At 46.5% G+C, this 21,428-nt stretch overlaps 1 protein-coding gene across 13 annotated transcripts in view; it reads right to left on the bottom strand.

Annotated features, from left to right (window-relative positions):
• The window catches only part of LOC125949923 (protein NDRG3), a 41,902-nt gene extending 20,715 nt beyond the window's left edge, over positions 1 to 21,187 (bottom strand). For 7 of the 13 annotated variants that reach the window (XM_049677408.1, XM_049677407.1, XM_049677410.1 and 4 more), the window contains exons 1-2: positions 13,560 to 13,737; positions 13,251 to 13,445 (exon numbers count right to left, since the gene is read on the bottom strand). Coding sequence is in view for 1 of the 13 variants with exons in the window: in XM_049677415.1 (XP_049533372.1) it covers positions 17,949 to 17,986 (38 nt within the window). In the remaining 12 variants the exon portion in view is untranslated. Of the gene's footprint in view, positions 1 to 9,952; positions 10,957 to 13,250; positions 13,446 to 13,559; positions 13,739 to 17,948; positions 18,186 to 21,138 lie in introns of those variants that run through there. The other 6 variants (XM_049677420.1, XM_049677419.1, XM_049677418.1 and 3 more) reach the window with 4 other exon arrangements.
• Positions 21,188 to 21,428: the final 241 nt, after the last annotated feature.

The raw sequence follows: 21,428 nt of genomic DNA, 5'->3' as shown, positions 1-21,428 counted from the left end.
ACAGGAGTTAAAGCGGAAAACATTAGAAAAAAAAGAAAAGAATCAAAACCAAACAAAAACCATCACCATCATATAACCATCAAGCACCGTAAGCAGCGTAATTATTTTAACATAATACCCTACTACAAATAAAAAAAAACAAACAAAGAAGTGGCAATAAAAGTAGCATAAAAAGTGGTACAACTTTCGTCCCGAATTCAAACGTATCGAGGTTTGTGGGGGCGTCGTGCTGTTGTGTAGGTGAACGTGATTAATGTACACTCGAGCATACTATGCTCCCCAGAGAGTTATGTCTGTTTCTTGTTGCAAGCAGATCTGTAGAAGGTAAGCAACCGTCGTGTCAAGTTCGCTTGGGCTGTTGTCAGTGTTCAGCGTTGCGTATGCTCTTTACGATAATATCTTTACATTGTGAATGACAGATAAATGCACATCGATATGTGGAACGACACAAACACAAAATAAAGGAGAATTCTAGAAACAAGTCCTTCGGAATACACTGAATGACCAAGCCAATCACGAAATGTAATGAGTAAAGTCTAGACAAAATTCTTCTACTGTACTAGCTTGAGTTTGACCTTGAATAATCTACTACTAGTAATCGATGATCGTAGTTTTTCATAGGTACAGAGCTAACACTTCACTACTGACCTCCGGATCGAAGTGCAGACCATAGTGGTGTTGTGCGCAACACGTCAAAACCGATCTGTCAAGGTGCATTATTCTACAAGGTGCGCTCTAATTGTAATTAACCTTTTCTAGAGCAACTACAGCTTAGAAAGGAACGCTGATAATAAAGCTTTTCTATCCATGTATGTCCCCATCCGTTAGCGATGGTAGTGCTCGTGTCACGTAAGGGCCGCCTCCGGTGTGCAGATTACGCGACAAAGCGACCCCTCTCGCCCGGCCGCCCAGAACGCTAGAAGTATGAACGTCGTAGTAGCTGCTCTTTACTCCATAATTATCTGGACCTTTGTCTCGCTCCTGTCTCCGTCAGCTTAGTGAGCGAGTCGTCCGAGTATGGAACGCAAAATGGAATGAACGGCAGCAGCAGCGACACGGACAGAAACGAAACGTTGTCTTTCAATCATTGTGCCAACGTTGGCTAATGGTGCATCAACCGGTACTAACACACACCTAGCCGCAGGAGACACAACAGCTACGCGGCACGCAACTACTATCGCTACTCGGCTATACACCTACTCGCGATCGCGAACGCACACAGAACCGGCGAGAGAGAGACGCGGGGCTTGTGCGCTACGCCATATTGTGCCGGGCCAACCATAATTCAGTTGGAATTGGATTTATGGCCGAGGAAAACAGGAAACGGCCATCGGTTCCAACAAACACTGAGCTGACTATTTACCGTAATTTAGCCACCAGCATCAGAGATCGGCCCAAGATGCCCCCGAGGTTCGCTCGGCACACGCTAGTGGTGGCTTTGTGTTACAACGCAGGCGGTTACGGATGGAGTTTCAGTCGCTGATGAAAATGGTCTCATTTTTCAGCTTATTAGCACATCTCACACACACTTTTTACGAACCATCACGGAACGGGGGCAAGGGTAACAACAGGAATCATGCCGGAATCATATGATACCAGAGAAGCTTAGATCTGATTTGTTCAAGGCGGTACACGTATGGCTTCACTTCCCAACGTGAGTCGCAATTTGTCACAACGGCCTGATTAGCACCGGAGCCCGGTATCGTTGCGAAAACGATTACTCGTGTGATGAATACTTTGACATCCGCATATTTTTTTTTATTGCTTTAACTTTAAATACGATCACCTCTTACAACAATATTTACATGTGACCCTACCAAGTTACAACCTATGGTCCCTTCCCAGCACATTCTTCTATAGGCTACTCTGGGAGTGACATCCGCATATGGCTTATGGATATTCGAAGAAATAATTTGTGGCAATCACCTGTGTGTCAACCGCCGTGGTGCGTTAGTAACAGCTAAAATACAACAAACCGGCAGATGGCTCCGGATACAGTTATCACCTTATTTAATTCCGTTTACATCAACAGCTCAGAGGCGCCAAAATGCGATTGATAATTTCATCGTCAAACATCAAAGCTATCACACCACAGAGAATCTGAATCACAACACGGATCACACGCAGCACAAGAAACGACAGTCACCTAACGTCGTCTTGCTCAAACTCCACCATCACTGTCTGGCTGGCGAAGGGGCGATATGATGATTCGATAAGTGGTTCTGATTCATCACTACATTCGCCGGGATCATTCAAGACAAAGAAACGACAATCTCGCAACCGCCGCCCAAGGCTTTTGGTGTTGTTTCGAGCCCATCACCTTGAGCCGGTTGTTGTTTTGCCTTTTGCGATTCAGGCATCAGGGACATTGCTGGTAATCTGTTTTGAGTGCGCGATTCGCCCCCAGTCGGCTTGGGAGGATATTCCTTGTATCGAAAATCTTTACTTTGAAGCCATTATCGTCGTCCTCTTGCGCGGCGACTCGTAATTGAATGTATCCAATATGCTACGACCAGTAGTAGTCAGCTTCCATGTATTCGTTCTGTCTTATCTTTCGCCATTTCGCGCTACCACAGTCGTCTTAAATGGTCTGAATAATGGATGTCGCTCGAAAACGATTTCACCAGACGGTCAACAGTGGACCAAAGTATCCGAATACCCAGTGGATTCGCGTTAATCCATTTGATTATGCACCGTTTGCGTCCTGTGCCACGGGGAGGAGGATCAAGGATTCCAATGCCCCGAGATTGAGCCCACAGCTCCATCCATAATACTAGTGAGCAGCAAAAAAAATAAGAAATAAAAACCAAGGATAATATTGAGGACCACCGACCCCGTTGGGGATTATGGCAGCAAGGAAAACTTATTCCCTCCTGCAGTTTCATTGCCTGTTCAACATGAAATTGATGCAACAAAAACTTATGATTCATGGTTGGCCCCTCCCCATGACGCATCCAGGTCAGAACCATCGAACCAGAAAGAAATGTACTGCTCGTGCTCGATCACCATCATCAGCAGTGCTCGTGAGCTATGTGCTCGGACAGCTTTGGCCTAACCGTTCGGGAGTAGGATGTCGTAGGAAGCTTACTGCAAGAGTGCTGCAAGCAAGTTCAACGCCGCGAGTGCAATAAGATGCCTTTCTCTCCCTCTTGCTATCTTGGCACGTCGTCATGGGACGAATCACGGCCACGAGACGCTATCCATACAAGGCACACTCTGGGAGCAATTCAGGCGTAACGTTTACGCTGTAGTAGGTTTAATAAACCGTTTGTAGCGGAGAAAATGAAAAATGACGCTTGTGGCACTACGCGGTTACCCTTGAGCTCGGGTCATCATCTCCTGTATAATCTGACACTGTACACTCCATTAGGAAACTGTGAGCATTCTGATGCCTGGATTACTTTATTGCGCATACTTCTGCTCCATAAACTTTATTCTGCACGCTGGGATCAAGTGCTTAAGCTGCTGCTGTTGCTGCACTATGAATAAAGAACGTCCATCGGCGAATTATGCAGATGATGCAACGAACCGATCCCCATCCTCCCTGCACTCCGCTGTCGCCGGATTTACATTTATTTATCCTCTGGCGGCGGTGGCGAATTTCTTAAAAACTCTTCTTACGTGCTCAGCTAGGTTCTTCGTTTCCTCTTCGGAAAAAGGGGGACATTGGCTCGTAGACCGGTTTGCCCACTTGCGGCCGGTTCGCAGCTTTGCAACGCAATCACACTGAACAGGCGAAAAGTTGATTTGGACCGACGTAGTGTCTCTGTCAACGGAACTACGCTCTAACCTCCGACGGTCTCAAGGATGAGTAGGTGCAGCTGTTTGCTTTGGTGTTTATCACAACGTGCTTGGCCGAAGTAACGAGTTCAGGTTGCTTGGTAAATTGATACACGCGTGGCGCTGTAAACCGATGCCATGGCGTCAAAGTTACTCCCCGACCCGACGGGGTCTGCCAGAGGAGTAGATTCAAGCTATCAAATATCTACCCAACCCTGCGGTACAGCATTGTCTGAGGTGTTTAAATACAATATCATGATTTAGCCGATACCATTGATACCGTGAAGGAAGAATGTCTCCTTCTTTGAGAGACCTTTTGCAGAGCATACAAATTGCGAAACTGCCAACGACCGTCATTACCCGAAGGATTAACAGCGAGCCGTGAAAGAACAAAAGATCCTAAACGAAAACGCCCGCATCTACGCAAATAGTTCTCCCGACAGATCCCGGCCTGGATCCTGCACACATTCTCAAACATCTCAATCTTCTGTCAAAGGACCTGCAGATTTGCCTGTCAAACACACCGCCGGTGCTTGTAATGTCCCATTTTTCAGTGCGTTAGTTCCATTGTGAAAGGCCCTCCCACCTCGGATCCCACCAACAACCTACCGAACCGAGATCAAATCAACACCCCATCGGCAGTTCAGGATGAGCTCCAACTCCCTACCGGCCCATTTAATTATAAATTCGTTCGGAGCAACTTCGTTCGGGAGGTGGAAGCTTTAGGCAAAGTTTCCCTGAGCACAGAGGACAGAATATGGGTTGCAGATGACACTGAGCTGACACACTTCATGCTGTCAATGTACTACTGCCACAGCACAGCTGAAGAGCCATCGTTGTCGATCCAATCAATCTGACGTGAAGTTGGTGACAGACGAAGGGCTAACTTTCACGATTGTCGAAATTGCGGATGTAAGGCCCGCACCATCAAGGTCGGATATTTTGGAGCTGGTGTAATGGGGATCATTCCTTTTCACGTACTCTCGGCACGCTGGCGAGGAGATGAGAGTCGCTTAATTTCATTTTAATTTTTCCCACAGCACAGAACCGCAACCAACTTCCTACGCGGCAGGCAAGCAAAAGGAAAGCACATTCTTGCACCAGGCAAGAGAAAGGGAAAAATCGATCGACTCCGTGGGTCACGCGACAGAGCAGCTGCCGTTGGCTAAGCCGCTTAACGTGACTACACCACCATCGGGCACTGAAGAGAGAGAGGAGCCATCGCATCGATTTGGGGACCTCAACCCGTAGAAGACACTTTTTTTCTTGTATGCCTGGTCCAAAAGAACACAAAAACCTGCAGAGGCTTACGTAAACACCATAAATTTCTATTTTTTCCTGTTTTCATAATTCATATTCAACCATTGCGACGATGTTTCCTACGTCCCTTGAGCATAATATCTCGAAAAAAAAGGAGAGCAGCGTACCGGGTGTGTAGGGTGGCGGCCCATTTCTGTAGTGTCGTGCGCCATTTTCACCAATTGCCGTGGTCAAACGGTGGTCTGCATGGCTGTATGGTGAACCAACAAACGGTGGAGATCTGAAATATTCAACGTGTCCGCGCTTTGCGCTTCCCCACACGATCAAACCGCATCGATATACTGTATGTATCGTGGTACCACGACAGCTGCCACCGGCAGTGGTAAGGCCCACACACTGTGCACTGCGCACGGACCCCTCCCCCCACCCCTCCCTTCCCTACCCAAGCCCATGATGACCTCGATCAATAATGTACCAACCATTAATGTTGTTTCGTCCTAATCCAACCACTTCTCACACGCACACCTCAAACACGCGGACGATCTGAACAAAAATCATCGGAAAATATGGTCATCGAGAGTCACGGCAACGACACGACCGGCGACAACCGGTCGACCCATTTTCGAGGTGTTGTCCGACGTGGTAGAAGTGCATTCCATGCTGCACTCAACCTCGATCGAAATGTTCGATAGTGGTGTGTGCGACGACGTGGTCGTGTGTGCAATACTCGCGAATGCAGTTCGCGTCGTGACGCGCTTTGTTTCAATGCCGAGCGTTCAGGGGGGATAGGTGTATATCACGTGCAATGCAGTGTGGTTCGATCGTGATGGTGAATGTTTTGATGTGTGGTTTAGCTTCACCGCGCACTACCAGACCACGCCATAATGGTGCGGTCAAATCTGTGGATTACACCGTGTCATTAACTTGTCCCTTAGACGGTGTGACAGTAAATGGACTCTAGGCGGAGCCCTCCGGCAATGGACCAGCAGTGGTCTCCAATCAGGATTTCTGGGCAGCTGCCAAATTATCGCAGTATCTCATTCCCAATTTGTATTGATGGCCGCATTGATTTGAGTCAACAATATTGCCGTGCTTTCTCACAGTTGAAGGTCGGTGCCATACGTTCACACGTCCTACGTCATGAGGTTGTAAAGCCAACCACAAACACCCATTTCATCCATCAAACTTTGCATTAGTTTGGTACAACTGTACGTTAGTGGGCTCATCGGGGAAAATTTAATTGGATCTAAATTGTCCACACAAGCCTGCGGATTTGGTTTTTTTTTCGAAATGCACGAATGCTATGAACTAATTTTGCGGTATGAATTTCTTCGAGAATCATGAATAACGACGATATCTAAAGAGTTTTTTTTTCATTTGACAGGTTGTCTTTCTCCATGACTAAATTGCACGACTCTATTTATTGCCGACAATTTATTGTTGATAATTTTACGAATTGAGAAACCATCTTATGAGATATCTGATAACAGAAAGCACTCTTACAAATTTTCTCGTCATATTGTTTGCCCTTGTTTTGAGACACAGAAGTTCAAAATTCATGGAATCATTATCCAGATATTATCACACTTCTTGAGATGTTCTTTTTTTAACATGATTTTCGATCGATCAAGCAGGGAATTGTGATACAAAACCAAAGCCTTCATTATAACAATTACAGTTAAGAAATGAAAAAAACAAATATAACCGACCCATCTACCCAATTCTGCATACACAGCCTGATACGCTGATCGAGAGGTGATCCGATAACCGGTTTTTGGGACAATTTATTATCATCAATGAAGGTAGCGTGTGATTGGCGAAACCCGATAACTGAACTGACACAAACCGCATTGGAGTGGAAATTCCAACCGAACCGCTCTGGTGTGAATCCAGCCAATACCGGTGTGCAGTGTGAACTCAAGAGCGTCGAATGCTAACTAGACACTGTAGCCTTCAGAAGAACATCCCCAGACGCTGGGAAACGTCCCGAAGAGCGCCACGAAAGAACCACTCGGCGTAGCCGCGAGATATGATATTTGCAGCTGGAAACCGAGATGTCACCCTGTGGGCAAAGACTAAACCCACGGCACAACCGAAAGTCTCGCTAAGCCCCCGGGGCTAGGTCTTTGAATATGTTGGAATCGTTTTTGGAGGTCGATCCCGCGCTACCGACGGCACAAGCCTATAGAGGTGATTTCGCTTCGTCCGACAATCAAGGTGAAGGTCGGCGATTCGTCCAAGCGTCGTCGTCATCGTTGTGCTCCGTTCGTTCGCCGTACGCATGTTTGATGTATTTTATTTCTTCCGAAGGTTAAATTTCACCTTTTCTGCCCCCACGGCATGCCTAGGCTGGCTCTTCTGACTCTTCTTGCTTACGTAAACTGTGTGCCCCGCGAGTGTGCCACACGCCGTCCACCAGTACGGCGGCAAATGATTCGCTTTCTGAGGCGATTAGTTCATCGGGTCGAAAGAAAGCTGTGCTAATTAGCTCCCACAACAGCGCGCTCAACAGTGACGCGCCCAGGCCATTTGGAATCGGAAAAAGCAGCGAAATTACCATTTCTCCAATGTATGACCCCGGGGGGCACAAGCGCACCAAATCTCCCTTAAGGGTAAGGGCCCTTTGGCGAAGAGTCGCACTTCTTCTAAACGATTCACCTGGCAACAACGGCCGTAGCACAACGCAGGACGATTAGAACTAACCACCTCTCCATTTCTAGACTTAATTAAAAGGTAAGCCAAGTCGTGCACCCTAAGCCCGGGCTAGTCGGCTTTTTTGATTCGGGTAATTAATTTCGATTTTGGACTGTTTGAGGTGAGCATATCCTGTGTCCTCGGCTCGCTTGCTGCTCCTTAATCCTTCATTTCCCTCCACTAATTGATGTCCAAATGATGCTACCATTTAGGCTTCTTTTTTGGACTCCCGATATGACCTACCAATTACGGCTCGGATTACATTCTCGGATTACGCTTTGCACAGGAACGAAATGGCAGCGTTCACCAACTGATGACAGCTCTTTAGTCCAAAAGAATTCAAATATCTTTGATGTTCCAGCAAACGACTCACTAACCATTAAGCTAGTACAGGTAGTACAAATACGTCATTTAGCAAACCATGGTTGCATCTCGCTGATATTTCCTGGACGCTAGAAACTTGAAACTGATTACGAAACAGTAGAAACAGTACGGCAGCTCCCTCGTGTGCACCGTAATCCAATAGGTCTTACACAACCGACCTAGCAGCGATATAACCTAGAAAAGTGTGCCTGTCCCTGGAATAACGGACGCAGCGCAAACATGCAAACATGCAACGAAAATATGGCAGCAAAAAGCGACTGTTAGGAACCATCGATCTAGCCATTTTGAGCAGACAGAATAACGGACGCTCCCCTTCTCTCCTTTCCTGGCAATCAAAACTGGCATAATTAGAGAACGAGTTTAGGTCGAACCGTTTTGCCCTGTCTTCTGGGCCTCGGCGGTCGAGAAAGCGGGTTCAACAGACAACGGTCGGGCTTGTTGTTGGACTTCGATCGATGCCCGGAATCATGTGACGGAACGTTACGTACCGTACCGCATTCTGCTGCCACGTGACCGATGCTTTAAAGTCGAGCGTAAATATTGACACCACAGTCACCCCAGCGCGAGCGAATCGAAAAACGGAACCAACACTCCGCGATGCCACCGAATAGCGATGGTTCCGGGACGTTCCGTTACGTCATGCAAACCGTTCCAGCGCAGAGGCTCCTATCCGAAAGGGCTCGGGCAGGGTGGTCCAGGTGCTTTGACGTCGGAGGTCGCCACTAGTTCGGTTAGGGTTATGTAAGCCTGGTAGAGTCCCTTGGTCCTTGTGGTCCTACTAGTCGGCAACAATCTTCGATGACCGGCCACACATATTCAAATTGCTTTCTCCCTACTGTTTATTCTGGACCAGAACCTCGAAACATGTTTCAGACAACCCAAGGATTGCCTCTACTGTCAGTTGATTGAGTGACACAAAGCAGCACCAGGAACAGCAAGTCGGTCATGTAGGTCTCCTGAAGCCGACGCAGTGTCTGCCACAATCACCTGTCACAGGCCGTTGTACTAGAGTGGTGGGATCCTGGATCTTCTTCAAGCACCGGAAGTACCGGAGACAGGCACGTAGTAGCGTGTCGAGCAACACACCCCCCCGTGGTGACCAACCTCCAGCATGGGTTTATGGGCTTCTTGGTTCTATTTCATAAATTTTTCCACTTTGATACCACGAATGGGTGGTAGTGGGAAGTGTAGTGGGTGATAGGTAGTGTATTGAAGGCACACTAGTGCGACGGATGACACTCTCACCAGTTTAAAAGAACCAACACACAGACCCACAAACAGTGCTCCATCTCGTGGCGATCCTTTATGTTTTCCCAGAGAAAATGTTCGGAAAACTCGGAATAAGAGAGCCAACACCAGAGAGAGAGAGAACGAAAGAGAAAGAGAGATAGAGAGACACGTCCGCGAATGTGGTGGTGAGCTCAAGCGGACGAGTGCTAGTGTATGCGTTTGTACGGAACGGTTTTCCGTTGCGATTCCGTGTCCGTTTCTCCCGTGTCTACCTATCCGGTGGGGATCCGGTTCATGGTGACGAATCCGGGTCGTGGAAAATGCTTATGTAACTGGCTTCATTCTGCCACCTGTCACCTGTCACCAGAAACCTGCACCCTTCCGGCCGGTTTGCAGGAACTGTTTAAACTTTCGTCGCGTCGCTAGAGAGTCCCAATTGCTGGAGGATGGCGAAGAGCCGTGGTGCGCGCAGAACAGCCAGCAGCAGCAGCAGCAGCAGAAACGGAGCAAGCGAGCACACACACACACACACGCACACGCAGCAGCCAAACTGTCTACGGGCTCTAAGGAATCAACGAATTATCAAATGGAGCTACATAATTACCTTTACGGCACGAAGAAGGACAAAACGGGCAGATCTGCTGCGATTCGGTGCAAAGGTTCCGCAAGGGAGCAGGAACCGGAAACCTCAGGGACACGGTTACACTGACCACGACGCGGATAACGACCGGGGAGAGACACACACGAGACGGCTACCACCAAACAGGAAGACCAAGGACTTTGCGCACCGTTTCTACTCTGGCCGCGACGAAACTGTCCCCAAACGGATGCGAAGGGGTGGTTTTTCGGGCGAACGGAGGGTGTCACAACGATTGTGTAACTTGGTTCTGCTCTGCTTTAGCCAACAACCGTTTGCACTCGAAGGACACGAAAAAGGATACTGACGCTGCGCCAGCCAGTAGAGAGGCCAGCCTCTGTGTACTATGATGGGTGAAAAACGGAACCAGAAACCAGAGTTTCCCATCCCATCTCTCTCGCTCTCGCTCTCTCTCTCTAGCGTTTGACGAGTGTATTTGCTCGGAAAAATTCTCATCCTTTCTCTCCGCTCGCTCGGCGATTGACTTTCTCGGCGTACAGCGGCTAAGGCGGCGGTGCGTTTGGCAACCGCACACCAACACACAGCAACCCCCCGATTGGGCCGTCGCCAGGTGAGTAGCCTTTGCTGGCGAGAAGGATATGCGAATGTGTGCCCTCGCACGCGGCTTGCAATATAGGGATAAAAGCCGGAAGGCGGTCGTGCGATGGTACGGAAAAACCCTTGCGTCATGTGGTGTGCATATCAGTGTGTTTGTTGGCACGAAGATTCCGGCTGGCTGGTCTGGGGGTTTCCTTGTGTCAGCTGAAGTCGACAGGAATGCACACTTCTTGCTTGTCGCCGGGTGCAACGTCACCTAGCACTAGGTTACTACGAGATCCACTAGGAATTTGGGGGTAAAGCAAGCTACCAGGTGTATGCATATGAAACCGCCTTTTTTTTGTCAGAAAAAAAATTTGTTCTGCGAAAATGGAGAAACTCCTATTTTCCAAACAAATGGCAATAGTTAGCTATACATTTTTCCTATCTTTCAGGCAATTTACAGATGCTTCGCAAAAAAAGTCGGTGTTTTGTATCAAACCAATCACAGGTCGATTTTTTCAAACTTTTGTAAGAATGGAAGCGCTGCTCGGCCAGTATCTGTCCCAATGATGCAAAAGAGTGTTGATTCGATAGAGCCAAGTCTGGTGAGTTAGTCGCAAGCGATAAATGCTCGCAGTTGAGGTCTTGTATAGTCTTCTTGGCCGGTCTTCCGTGGTGTGGCGGAGCATTTTCATCGAGAAAAATCGGTCTGTTTTATCAATTTCAATATTCCGGTCGATTTATGCGGATTTCACGATCCAAATCGATTAAGTGTTGCTTCTATAGCTCAGTAATAACCGTTTCGCCCAATACGGAATGCAATTCGGTGTCTTCTAAAGTTTTTGGTGGTTTTTCGCTATTTTCGTTTGTCACATCAGAATCACCATTTTTAAATTTTTTAAACCACTCTTTGCACTGTGTTTCATAAAGAGCGTGCTAACCGTAAGCTGCGGTAAGCATTTGATGCGATTGTGTCACCTATTTTCGAAAATGGAAGCAGAAAATGAACGATGTCCGCATTTTGCAGTTTTGATCAGGTTTTGATGGTCTCTAAATCGATTGGATTCACTTAATGCTCCTTTACTTTCTTTTTTCATTTGCTTCATCTTGCAGGTAAAATGGTAAAGATGCAGTTGCGTTTAATTCTCGAACAATAATTTAAAAAATGCGACCAATAGATGTTAAGAAAAAGAACAAGAAAAACAGATAGAGAGAGACAGAGAGAGACAGAGAGAGGGAGAGGGGGGGGGGGGGGGGCTGGGGGAAAATTATAACAATGGGACCAGCAATGCTGCATCTTTACCATTTTTTATTGGAATGTTTATTGTTGCTTTAAATTTTCTTAACAATTTCTGTTTAATGTTTAAGACTTCTGAAACTTAAAGTTGCTTTAAGTTTCAGAAGTCAATTTACATGAAACAATAATAAAAACTCATTCGGTTGTCAAGTATTTGGATTGATCAAGACATATATTAATTTTCGATTATTGATTTACGTGCCACTTCTCATTGACGATTTTCAACGTATCGGGTTATGAATGGTAAACGATCGGAAATTCATGCACAAACATATAAAGCAGCATTAACCGAATAATAATAGAAAACAATACCAACAAATCCTTTCTATCAAGAACAACTTGCGATTGGAATGATCACCGAGAATGTCCGAGAGAAAAGAAAGACCCTCGATCTGATCGATCGACGATTGAGTTAATTTGAAGTGCGGTGCTTTTAGTTATGATCTACCATGTGACAATGTAAATCATCATAAGCTGAATACCGGAAAATAGATCAAATGTGTCGTATTGTAATGTCGTTAAATACTAAACCCATACCACCATTTGAACTTAACGAGCTATGTGCAAGCCGAATACTACAGTCAATTTTTTTTTTTAAATACTTGGGAAAATATAATTCGTTGTTCCAAATGACGTCATTTAGCCCGAAAGGCAAAGCCTTAAAACTGAAACATCATGTTAACTCTCCAGCTCATATTTACAAGCACGTCGCATCTCTATTTCCAACATCACTAACGGACCTAGCTATTGATTTGGTTCATTGATAAATCGAATACTACCAAATTATGGAATAGATAAAATTATATCTACTGAAATGTTGAAGTTCCTGTTTACGATAAACCCACGACCGATCAAAGACAGTACGAAGTCTGTCGGGGCAGCTAGTATCGCTATAAAAACATGGAGGGCGGTTTCATATGCATACACCTGGTACATACACAAACCAAAAAGCATCGGAAATGAGGAGAGAGTAGCTGACACCGAAAGCGAGACAGAATGCGTGGTGAAATGGTAGAGCAAAGCATGTAGAATGATGAATGTTATCAGTGATCCCACTAGCACCATAGAGTTACGAAACAACAGAGCCACGAGGGCTGCTTGAGCTGCGGAAAAATCAATAATCAATGCCTACTGCAGCAGAGTCGCCGCTTGTTTGTCTAGATAGTAGATTAGTAGTGCACTCTGCTGTTGGCTGCGGTGATCCCGCCCTAACCGTTATCGTTATCTACTAAAGAAAAGCAACTCCAGGACTAGCGCTAGAAGATTAGACACACGTACACACACGCGCTATCGTGACTACTCGGCATTTAAGATCTCCTTCACCTAACGAAACTAATCAAAGCGAAGATAAGATCTGCGAGGGCAGTAGGAGCTCAGCTAGGGACAGAGTCGAACGGGGAAAGGAGCGGAGGGTAATTTCCTACATACCTTTCGTCGTTTAGAACAAAATCAGTCACGGCCAATCAAAACAAATCGGAGCGCTGCTGCTTTTGACGTTTTTTGTGACGTTTCGGAACACGGCCTGTTCCTGGTTTTTTTGTCGTTTCCTTTGGCGTTTTAAAGGGGTCACCGGAATTACACAACCCAAATCTGGCACGAAACACACCCTTTACCGCAGAAGAGCTGCACGTGGGCCCCCGGGTGGAAGAGAGAGGAAGAAAAACACACAAAACAGAACCAGAATCAGCTGCGATTCGCACCAAGAAACGAACTCCACCGATATTTCTCTAAACTCACTTGAGACTTTTTCGTAAAAAGACCGTTCAAATGATTAGTAGCTATCTGCACAATTTTCACACACTTAGAACACTTCTTTTCGGTAAGACACCGTGCACGACGTTCACGTAAATACGAAGCGCATTTTACAAAATACGTCTTGCTCGGTCGAAGGTTTTTTTTGGTAAAACGAAAGAATAGCCCCCGTGAACTTTTTATCGTTTTTTTCGGGCGAAAGTTCATTTTAATTATCGCCGACTTTTCAACCCACCCTCGTATACGTTCCTAAAACGATAAAATTCAACATGACAGAAAGAGATGCAGCTAGAAAAGAAAGAGAAAGGGCTCACTTATCGATCAGCTGTTTCTTCCCAAACGTACTAAATGTAGGAACGGCATAGCGCATGCTTAAACCACTGGAGTGAAAAAGATAATCATATTACGCTCTGCCGTTCTTTCACAGCATGGTCGCTTTGTTGGTAAACATAGCATGCGCAACGATGATCATGTGGAGCGTTCCTCATGGAGTTAATAGTAATAATTTCAACTCTATTTATTGTATTCCGACAAAATGGAAAAGCGATGGGAGCATGCGCTTAAGCTGGAACACTGCGTCCAACCAGCAGCTGCTAGCTCCGCTTTACTCGATGCTGAAGCGCAACACCGTTCTACAAGAGCTTTGGTTGACGGTGGTGGAAAACTTTAAAACGAAAATAAGGATATTTAGAAGGACGGGGAGGGACTGGAAAACACTTCTGAAATGATAAACAAAAGTCTATTGCATAAAATGCCTCATCATCCCTCTGCTAATACCTTAGTTTATGTTTTGAAGTCTTAATCCCGTGAACAAAACAACACTCACGTGATAGCTGGTGTTAATAGTGGGTTTTTTCCAAAAGAATCATAATTTACACGTCGTGTATGTTGCTGCGTGCCCGTTGGATTTGAATTTAAGTTTTCAAAAACCTTCGCCCCTACTTTAATTTCGCCTGTGGTGAGCTATAGTTGTGCCGTTCTTTCAAAGTTTGGTCTTTCTCTTTCTGGCGCATTTGGTAGGTTGACTTTTTAGTAGGGTTGCCAACATATAGCGGCGAAATCCCAGAATGACAGTTAAGCGAGAAGTTCACGGGGGCTATTCTTCCGTTTTACCGTTTTTTTCAGTGTCGCCACCCCCACCCTAACCTACCGTTACCCAGATAGCAGTGAGAACCCAGATAGCAGTTCCCCGGTAACCAAATTGAGTGATTTGAAAAAAAAAGTTAATACCATCTCGAACTTCATAGAAAAGCTCTGATGTCCGAGAACACACTATTTTGACAAGGAAGTAAACACTGATGAGATCTCGAGATAACACTAACTTTTGAACCCGTCCCGGGAAACCAAATTGAGTGATTTGAAAAAAAAAGTTAATACCATCTCGAACTTCACAGAAAAGCTCTGATGTTCGAGTTTGCATTATCTTGACATGGGAGTTTGAACTAACGAGAGTTCGAGTTTGCGCTAACTTTGAACCCATGAAACTAAACGTAAACGGATGAACTTCTGAGAACTTTTAAGGCGTGGCCAAAAGTTTTCTTAAAAAACTAAAAAGAAATGGCGACCACCGCCATTTCTGATCGACGATCTTCTGTCTGTCTCATTCCCTCCCCGTTCTAGCTCGCTCTGTCGTCATCGTCGTAGGTCGTGGTCGAGATCTGTCGGTATGTTTGTCTGCGTTGTGTATGAATGTTGATGAATGAATGTCTATGAAGTGGAATGATGTTAAGGAGATGATACGATTGGGGATGGAAATTTCTAACACGCAACACACTGAACTAACTACTTTGCTGATGATCAATTGTTCATAAACACTACATCAATACGTGAAATCGAGACCGTGCGTTGGGACAAAAAGTTATACATTTTGAATTGTTCACAATGTCTAAAACATGCCTTCGAATGATCATCATGATTCACATTGATTTTACTGAAAAACAAACATTATGTTCAACAAAAAAAATGGTGTCACGCATCATGTGCGTATTGGAAACCGCGCACACGATCATCACGCACAACAGGAACATTGTGCAGATCAATTGCACCATAAAACGGTGGTGACAAATCAACGCAACTTTTGGCCAATCACTATGCGCAATGTGCGTCTGGATTGATGCACTTCGTATGCATCTTTCTTGCGCAGCAAAGATAGAAGAGCTAGCGAAGAATTGTCGTTGGTTTTCCTAGGAATATGCGACATTACCAACCGGCGGTTTGAGCACAAAACTCAGCCATTCTTGAGCATGTTTTCCGCCTATCAAAATGCGGCAACACACGACCAATTCGCGATCGTTTTCTTCTGCAGTTAGCTGCATCGACAACGCCCTTTTCGGTGGCTATCACAAACGCGTAGTAAACACCTTGGTGCATACGCTCTCCTCGCTACAAACCCCTCCTCCGCCCATTGTTCGTACATCTTGTGCAGATTGTTGTATTGGTGTGCATCCTTTGTTGTGCATTCTGCGTTTCGTGCTTGGCACTGTCACAATCGGCAACAGCATCGATTGTTCTGCTGCTGTTTTGTTGTTCTCCTCTGATTGGGCAACTGCACAAGCAAGCAAAAACATCCATTGTTTTAGCCATTTTCCCGCTCCCCTCTTAACCCTTTCAAATGTTGTGAAAACGAACATCTTCGCCCCTTTCCCAACTCTCGTCCACGCAAGAAACACGCGCGTCTTTTCTTGCTGTCGTGGGTGGAGATCGCGCTGCGTTTTCATCACTGCCTAGCTCTTCCAGGGCAGATCTTTTCTAACGCCGTTTTCATATCCTGGCCTGTGCATTGATGATCATCTACCTCGTTACAGCCGTGGAAAACAGTGCGAAGAAACGGATCATCATTCCCGTCTCTTTTATGTTAAGAAAAACAGCTCTGTTCCTCGCCGTTTTGTGGCAAATTGTGGCAGGTAAATGCACTCGGATAATCAGGAAAAATGTTGTTGATTCGTAAATGTACATCATGCAATCTTTTTTGACGAAGGAATGAGGCTAGAAACATGGAAAAATGCATGTTCTTGCGGCTGTGTCATTGAATGCGAACAGCTGCGGTGCAATAGATAAAACGGCTAAAGTTGACTGAAAAGCAGATCAAATTAACTCGCGACAAGGTCTACCATTATTGTACGACCATTTGATGCGCTTTTCTTGTCGGAAATCGCGGTAATTGTGCCAAAAAAGGTAAATCAAATCACGGTGTCGCATCCAGATTCGAACAAAGTTCGGCGCGTTTCAAGCGGAATCATGATGGCGCCGATGAACGCGGCCGAAAGTATTGCCATCTCATCAGCCATCTCGTTCGCGCTCACACACAAATCTGCAAATGGCGCTTTCGTATAGCGCTGTTTCATCGGACGTCCTGCTCACTCCTTCAGTGAGCATACGAAATCGTGAGTTTCATGGTTTGCGGGGTTGTTTAAAGCCGAACTCTCACTACTCCAAAGTCACATGTCAAACTGCTACAAAGTGCAACATCAGAGCATTTCTGTGATGTTTGACATTGTACAATTTTTTTTTTTTTTTTCAAAAGCACTCAATTTGGTTTCTGGGGTTGATCAAGCTTCAGAGCTTTCAAAACTGGCTTCATTTTGAAGCACGCTTGAAGATCTCACAAAAGATTCTGAATTTCGAATTTCGAATCAAGTTTCATTCAAATAAACCGTTGATGGAATCGAACTTAACCATCGGAACGGTTTCTGTTCCTAAATAACTAATTTGTACAATCAGAGCAGCTAAATTTGACTCTTATACAATGGAATTATGGAAGGATAAGAAGAGAAAGCTCGACAAGATTAGAAACCGCATGTGGAGCGAGAAATTAATGCAGGAGCTACCTAGTACCATACACAGAGAATAGCTTACGGCGCCTCAACACAGTTGTAGCAAGCAATAACAGGGTATGGAAATACATCGGCGCCTAAGGTATCCTGCTGTTGCAATAAGAATTGTGACATGGTCAGTAACCAGCCAGACCAGAGGTCCTACGAGGATAACAAAGATTGGCCAATTTGCAGTGCTGTTGGGGAACAGTTGGCTAATGCAATTTCCCGGTGTTTGTGTTTCTTCGTCCCCCGAAGATTCTCCCGAAACCAGTTTCGTTGCTTTTTTCAAATATAATAATCAAGCATAATCAACTAATTTCTTGAAACGAGTTTGAAATATGAACCGTGAATATTGCGAAACTGGTTCGTAGCCCCGATCCAATTGACGTCACAAACCTTCGATGGCATACGATTGACTAAAGAGAAACCTAAAAAAAAATCACACAAATCCTACGGAAAGATATATCACTGCTCATGCTCATCTTTTACGTAATGCTCTCATTTTGTGTCATTTGTACGTTCTATCAAAAGGAATGAGGAACTTGTGGATGGTACTTACGGTGGCGTTTCGATATGTGGCATCTCCACTGCGGCCATTTTGCTGCGGGGCTATAACTCGTTCACTGAATGATGACACAAACCGCTGTGACGCCAGATGTTTGTCTAGACGTAGCAATTGCTCTACCGCCGTTCGGACTGTGTTCTGCAACCTTTTTTTCCAAATCACAACACAACTACAACACAACTAGCCTTTGCACAATCTTGATTTCAAGCTTTAGCCACAACACTACACTGCCTGATAGGAAGGAAAGAAAACCACCATTTCACATTAACCTTCGGTTGCCATTTAACCCCGCACATCACTTCCCTTCCCAAAAGGAAGCCCGTAAAACAAGTAAACACGCACGAACACTGAAGGGCACGCCGCCGAACACGGTTTCCCACTCCTTTCCAGAGCACTTGACTGATCTTCGCGATGCACTTGCAGTGAACCACGCGACCGACTGCAGCAACTGCTCGCGATGGATCATATTTCTACGGATACGGATCGTCAACCGCCGTCGATGGTTGGTGCAACACTTCCCTCTTACTTAACCAGAGCGGATGCGTTGCTGATCTCTCGTGAGGAGCATCCCGGCCGTTGAACGACTGCAGCAGTCATTACTGATAACACATAATCATAGACCAACTCCGCACTCCGCGACCTCGACCACGTCTGCGTGCCGCCTGCATTTGGGTCTGATCGATTCCACACGCGACATGGGGTTGTTGTGCCAATGGGGTGGTGCGCGAAGCGATTGCAGCAGCGATCGGATCGGTGGTGCAGCATTCAAGCATGTGCCGAGGATCGGACCATTCGTAATGGCACACAACTGTTGGCTGGCTGGAAGATGAGGAATGATGGAGAATGATTGGCTCTCCACGGGGCCATCGAGTCGTGGGGACTGGAACGAAGGAAACCTGTTTCGGGGATGGGATGAGGGCCACGAAAGGGAGGCAAACTATGTTATGCCATGCCATGTGTATCCACCGCACGGCGTCACTTGACTGACAAGGTCGCCGAAGGAGCCAGCCCGACGAAGAGCGCAAAAAAAAGGAAATCCCCGAAATGCCCGACAGTCACATTGCCAACGCCACGTGAAACAGGCTCCCCGGAGAGGGGGGTGGCGCGGGGCCAGACAAAAACAAATTCCAAATCCAACACCGAAAAAGGCTGTTCTGTTTGCTCGCTGCAAAGCGCGTTGTGTGTCTTGAGTAGGCATTGAGGCTATTTGTGACCGAGATAGGACCATCGCTGACGCAATGGCTACTACCGTGGCAACGGTTGCCATCACACCTCGAAGGTTCGAATTGTGGTCAAGTTTGATCCGCACCTGACAACAGTCTGGCAAATTGAACGTGTGCCGTTCAATGGATTAGCATTAGGCGATTAATCTCGCTTCTCGAGCTAGCGGGAATCCCTGGCGAACTGGCATCCGACTCCTCCGACTAATCAACCGGTTTCTCTGCGAGTCGCTGCGAACTGCAACAATTAACCGAATGCACCCGGTGTGTTGGGTACTCGAGCTGCGAGTCTCTTTCGAGAGCTGTTACTTTCGACCTGAAGAGGCTTGGAGCACGTTATGGCAGGAACAGGAACCAATCGATCCACTTCGCCAATCGAGATGCGCCGGCTAATCGGGTTCCTGATCGCGAATCGCGCCGCCAAAGAATGGAAGTGTTTGTTTCGATCGCGTGCGCCAGATCTGAAACGGTTCCATTGTCAACTGTATCCATGTGTCTCCTCAATATGTATCGTTTCTTTAATGCGTCGATGATCGAGGACCCCTAAAAAATATATAGCAAAACGTTGGGCCAAACAAGCTGTACGAGAAGATTCAAGCTGGTCTAGCTGCAATGATGCATCCCATGAGACAACTCGTCTCAAGTGTGTGTTCTCGCAAACGAACCTAGGCTAGCACACGGACGACACACACCGTAGACACTAACAACAACAATAAAAAAAACCCTGAATTATTCAGCAAAACCTCTCGAAAAGCACGTTTACGACGAGAGGCAGCACTCCAAGCGAAGGTTCTCCATCTCCTCCACCGTTGGACAGTCACTTGTGTTGGCCATTCTCGAGTGTTGGATGATGATGATGATGATTGTGGGGACCGCTATTTACCCAAAATGCAATCTTTCGATGAACCGTGCGCGAGGCAAAAACTAGAAACGGCTAGGGATCTTTTCGGCCCCTTTTTGGCGTTTGGCGGCTGATCGTGACTTGGAATGATGATGATGATGACCGTTTTGACACTGCGCACTCCGGCGGGGTCATTGCGGGCACTTCCAGGCGGATCGATAAGCGATCGGGCGAATCGTTCGCGTCGAGGGTAATCCCCTTGGATGGATCCCCGATCGTGGTTGCACGCTTCCGATGGATCGATAAAGACAAACACAATGGTACCGTCGGGCCCGTCGGGTCGTCGATTTGGATAAATCTGATCTGAGCAAATATATGCATCGTTCTCGATCGGATAAGATGTGTTTGCTGCGTATAACCGTGGGCCTGTGTGTGTGTGGAATGGGGACGAGCGAAATGATGAGCAGCTTCCGTTTTGGGGGCGTCCGCGATTCTGTACACAAATTGTAATACAACCCGTTGGGCGCAGCATCACGGAACGACGGCGAAACCAGCGCGTCACACATCGTCGAACACTAATCATTCCAGTGCGGCTGGTTGCACATTCCACTAACACACACTATTGGTTGCTGCTGCTACTGCTGCCAGATGACCCATAATGGACAATGGCGTTTTGTGTCGAATTCGTTCGATTTGTAAGGCGATCCTCACTACCGTTTCCACTCCAGCAACAAACCCATTGGTCACTGGTCATTTTTGATTACTTCACGTACACATGCCTCGGCAAGCTGCTTTGCCAATATCGATACACAATGGTGCCTTTCGAAGGACCACCGGACCAGCCAGACTTCGCTACTGCTGCTGTTCTTCCTTCGATCTTTTTCGACCAGTTCGGCCTGGTGGAACCCACTGAAAGTGTGGCGCGAATGGCACAAAAGACGGCAAAGACACGTTGGAATGTCGTAAATTGGAAATGCCGAAAACTGAAAATGAAATAGTGCCGCAAGTCGTGTGTCACAAGCAGATCGTCCGTAGCGACAGCAGCAGCAGCAGCAGCAGGTGGTGGTGGTAGCAGTGGGAGTAAAGGGAGGGGCGAGACGAGGAGTGGCTGTGGATGTAATACCGAAAACTAACGAGGAGCACCACACGTTGTGAGTCGATCGAATTTGAACCGCGCTACTCCAACCGATGGGGAGAACTGAAGGCCCCACTCGCGGCATTCAACCGTCAAACCGCGAACGCGCTGGCGTTGCCGATAGTGGCGAGATGAATGTGTCGGTTCGTACGGCTAGATCGGATGGTCCGAGCGCCACACGTTTAGGCGATACTGTCCCGATATAGCTGGCGATTGCGAATATTGATAAAAGAGGAACTCATAAGTGAAAAGATTATGGAAGGATAACTTGTTTCGGC

The sequence above is a fragment of the Anopheles darlingi genome, chromosome 2 (genome assembly GCF_943734745.1).
Source record: "Anopheles darlingi chromosome 2, idAnoDarlMG_H_01, whole genome shotgun sequence".
Classification (NCBI taxonomy): domain Eukaryota; kingdom Metazoa; phylum Arthropoda; class Insecta; order Diptera; family Culicidae; genus Anopheles; species Anopheles darlingi.
The sequence above is the reverse complement of the archived record's forward strand: the minus strand, read 5'-3'. Positions and strand labels throughout refer to the sequence as shown.